Raw genomic sequence first — 4,344 nt, forward strand, 5'->3', positions numbered from 1 at the left:
GGGTAGGTTTTGTCACAGGGATCAAAATTCTATACCTGTCTTTTTCTTTGTAGGTTTTTTTTTCATTTCTGTCCCTCTAAAAATCTCTTTCTCACTTTCTCAAACTGCCTACATCCTTGTATGGATGTAATAGTAGTAGCAGAGTAGTAGGCATAGTAGAGGTGCTTGCAGTAGAAACAAAGGGAGAGTCAGTCAGGATTAATCAGTGTCTCAGCAAGAAACAAAATGCACCCACAAATGTGAGTCTGGAGAGACCTTAATGAAGTTGCTATTAACTGAGTGGTAGGTGGAGTTAATGAAACAAAATGGATGTTAAAAAGTAATGGTTGCTGGACACCCAGAGACTAATATCAGAAAGCTTTTATCACTCCCTTAGCCTAAAGGGGAGAGGACAGAAAAAAGTGTCACTAAATAGTCCTGTGAGCTGTAGCTGTAGCAGGTGGGCTGCCTGAGAAATGCTCTAATGACCCTATCCAGTCAAGACCCTGAAGAATAAATAATCTAATTTCTCTCCCCTCTTGCACTGTAAACTCAGGCCACTGTATCCCATTGGCTCAATTTAACTGAATGCCCAAAGATAAAGAAGATTGAGTTTACAGTACATGAAGGTCAGCCCTACAGAGTACAGAGCAGTGCAGAAAGGGCAGAGAGCACCTCTGGGGAGGCAGATGGAACAAAACAGGTCCTTGCTTTCAGGTTCTGTCTGTGCAAACTGGGTCATCTCGTATTCTACATAAAACCTCATTATGATCTGGCTTGGTGTTGTTTAAATTATTTTCTTTTCCTGCCTATGCATTCCATATTACTAGAGAGATACTAGTTCATACAGACTGACCACACTCCCAAGTAATAGCTAACAATGTGCAGACATGACCTGCAATTCATGCCCCAAACTTTTTTACTTTGTTGACTATGCGAATGTGTGTATATAAGTGTTTGTGATTATATTTTTTTATATTTTAGGAGATAGATATAAATAATTAGTTCTGTGTTTTGATCCCTTTTGATTGGTTATAGTTTCACATATATTAATATATTTAGTTTTTGTCAATAGTTTAAGCTATTGTGAATGGTTTTTCTCTTTTGTGACTTTTTAGAAGCATCCACAATTATTTCTGTACAAATCCAAAAAGGTAATCTGAAAGGCCTTCGCTTACTCCACCTTCTTTCAAGTTCTACTATCCTGTTTAGATGAATCTGATGTTTATACATTATGGAAAAGATCTCTAATGTCTTATTTCTTTTGTAAACCCAAACAAAGCACTTTTTGAAAGCTGGCCCTAAGTTCTCTGGTCCTAAGTGCATAAACTATAGGGTTTAGGGAAGGGGGGATGATGTTGTGCAGCACATTGAGTAGAACTGAAATCAGAGTAGTTTTTGTCTCTGCCAGGTGACTTACTGAAATCACTACAACAACAGTGTAGAAGAAGAGGATGAGGATGAGATGGGAGCTACAAGTGCTCAGAGCCTTGGATGCAGCTTCGGCCGAGTTCAGTCTAAGCACAGACCGCAGAATCAAAGTATATGACAGTATAATGAGACTAAGATCACTCCCCATTCCAAGCCATGCCAGAACCAACTGGCAAATGCTGTTTGGCCTCCTGTCATCACAAGCCAGGCTTGTGACCCCAAGGTTAGAGCACAGACAATGCTCAATTTCATTCCTGGAGCAATAATTACGTTGAGCAGCAAGTACAGGCACTGGAACGACAAACAAGCCATTTCTAAGCACCATGAACAGGGTAGCTTTTAAGATTAAGGAATTGGTGACAATCGATGGGTAGCGAAGAGGGTGACAAATAGCCACATATCTGTCAAAAGCCATGCAGAGGAAGATACCAGACTCCATGCCAACAAAGCAGTGAATGGCATAAATCTGAGCAAAGCACTCAGGGAGGCTGATGACCTTGGCATCAAACCAGAAGATGGCCAGGATCTTGGGCATGATGGTGGTGGCCAGGCCCATGTCCACCACAGAGAGGATGCCTAGGAAAAGGTACATGGGCTGCTGCAGACAAGGGTCCTGGCAGATGGTGATGAGGATGAGAATATTCGCCCCGATTGCTGAGAGATAGAGTAGTGCCAGTGGCAAGGCTAGCCAGTGTTGCCAGCTTGAATGCCTGGGAATCCCAGCAGAATGAATTCAGAGACCTGGGATTTGGAGCTATTGGAGACTTTGAGAGATGCAGACATGTTTTCCTATGAGAAAAAAATGTTTTTCAAAGTTGCTTTCTCTGAGCATAATCATCATTAAATATTGTTTTGAAACTGTCATCATATATCATAGTTTGGTGCTATATGTGGCAGTCCGTCTCTTATAGTGATTTAAGATAAATTTTAAGGAAGTTCTAAGGTTTTAGAAGCAGAAAGAAAACTTAAAAGTCACAGTTATCGGTGTTGACTATCCAGGGAAATTTCATCATGAATCTGAAATCTCTAATCATATTGTTCTTATGTATCCCAGGTTGGAACCACACACAAGTATGATTCTATTTTTTTCTAAATGTTTCTATATATTTTTTGAAATTTTGTGGAATCCAGCTGATGTTGTGTTTTCTTCATATTTGTTTCAATGTTGGTTCAATCAGTTGCATGTTAACTAATGATAACTACATTTTTAAAGATGTTAAATTATGGGAGTTGAAAATTTGAAGCTGCATCATTCCAAGTTTGCACAGAAGTCCATTATTGTTCTACATAATCTTCCAAAAATTTGTTTCCATGAACCTTTAAAGATGCGGAGAAATAAACCATGTTGCAGATTGGGGCAGGGATAGCTTTTCTTCGATATTTTGCTTTGTGTGCACTTCTGAGTAGGTTGCTATAGCTTAAAAAGAAGTGATAATGGCTGAATTTTTAATTCAAGAAGCCATACAATAGAGATATACCATAGTTAGTTTAATATTTAAATCTTAGAGAACCTATAAATACATATAAATACAGGATTTAGGTACAAGTAATAATGTCTTTTTTATTATTGTGGTAAGAACATTACTATTAGATCTAGTCTTTTATATTTTTAATGTTCAATACAGTATTTTTAACTATATGCACACTCTTTTACAGCAGATCTCTAGAACTTACTCATCTCATATAACTGAAACTTTATACCCATTGAACATCAATTTTATCCTATTTCTTAAACAAGAATTACTTGTCCATAATATGGAATAAACTCTTGGAATGCTCAGAATCATGTTATAAATTAGAGTCATTATCTATCATTAAACTCCGCTGTTTTCCTAGTGCTTTTTATTCTGTGTGGTTGCCCTACCAGCCATGCCTGAAACTAGCAAACCAGCCTGCCCTTTCCACAAACAATTGCTTCCTTCTTCTGGAGGTTTCTTTCCTTTACTTAACTTATGCACCCCTTCTCCTTAGTCCTACTGCTTCTGTAACTGCCTGGAACAATTGTCTCTCATTTTTTCATACTTCTTTCTTTCTGCCAGCAATCTGATCATTCAAAAACTGGTCCGCCCTTTCTTGACATAATTCATGCCATCACACTTTCTTTCAAATAAAGTCCAAACATCTTTATGTGTGAATAAGGCACTCTAAGATATGACACAAACCCAGCTGAGTCTCATCTTTTCTTTTAACTTCTTTGTATCCTATACTTGAGATACACATAATATTTGTTCTTTACTAAAATTATTGATTTTTCAAGATATATCATTCTCAATATTTTTGTCATGGTGGGAGCTCTTGCAGGTTTATGAGCAAGAGAAAAAAAAACTGGATTCCTAATATGTCAAGTTTTTAAAGTGATATCTTTAAGGCAGGATGCTAGAAATTACTTATATTAGTTATAGGTTGATTCTTGATATAATTACCATTAAATACAGAAAAAATCTGGAAAAAATAAAATTCTTCTGTGTATCACCATCAGAAGAAGATTCTTATTGACAACTAAATGTATTTCCTTTCAGATATTTCTTGCTACCTCTATTTTTGAAAAAACATATACTCCTTAATAATGGAATAAATCATTCTTCTTTAATAGTGAATATAATTTGTTGAAAAGTAAAATCATCTAAATGTATCAATAGCAAAATTAAATGAATAACGGGCACAAACATGGTTGGAGATAAATATAGTTTTACTTTTGCCTTTTAGAGAATTCTGAAGGAGTTTAGCACAATATCTTTATCATGAGAACTTGATAGTGTGTAATCCTTTTTACTATACATGGCCTGAAATTTTTGCCAAATGCTCATTTATTACTCTACATCCTCATATTATGTAACCTTTTATCTTTAATGCTGTCTCATTTTATAAAATATTTTTTCCTGATATATGTATTATATAGTTAAGAGGAGTAATTGTTTTTAATATTTTAAATTT

The 4,344-nt window shown here is 36.1% G+C and overlaps 1 protein-coding gene across 1 annotated transcript; it reads right to left on the reverse strand.

Moving 5' to 3' along the window:
- Positions 1–1,234: 1,234 nt before the first annotated feature.
- Positions 1,235–2,193, reverse strand: LOC105818357 (olfactory receptor 56B1-like). The gene is given in 2 exon segments (XM_012654317.1): positions 1,235–2,115; positions 2,118–2,193. Coding segments are annotated over 2 exon segments (957 nt in total).
- Between the last annotated feature and the right edge of the window lie 2,151 nt (positions 2,194–4,344).

The sequence above is a fragment of the Propithecus coquereli genome, unplaced genomic scaffold (assembly GCF_000956105.1).
Source record: "Propithecus coquereli isolate 6110/MARCELLA unplaced genomic scaffold, Pcoq_1.0 Scaffold44, whole genome shotgun sequence".
NCBI lineage: Eukaryota > Metazoa > Chordata > Mammalia > Primates > Indriidae > Propithecus > Propithecus coquereli.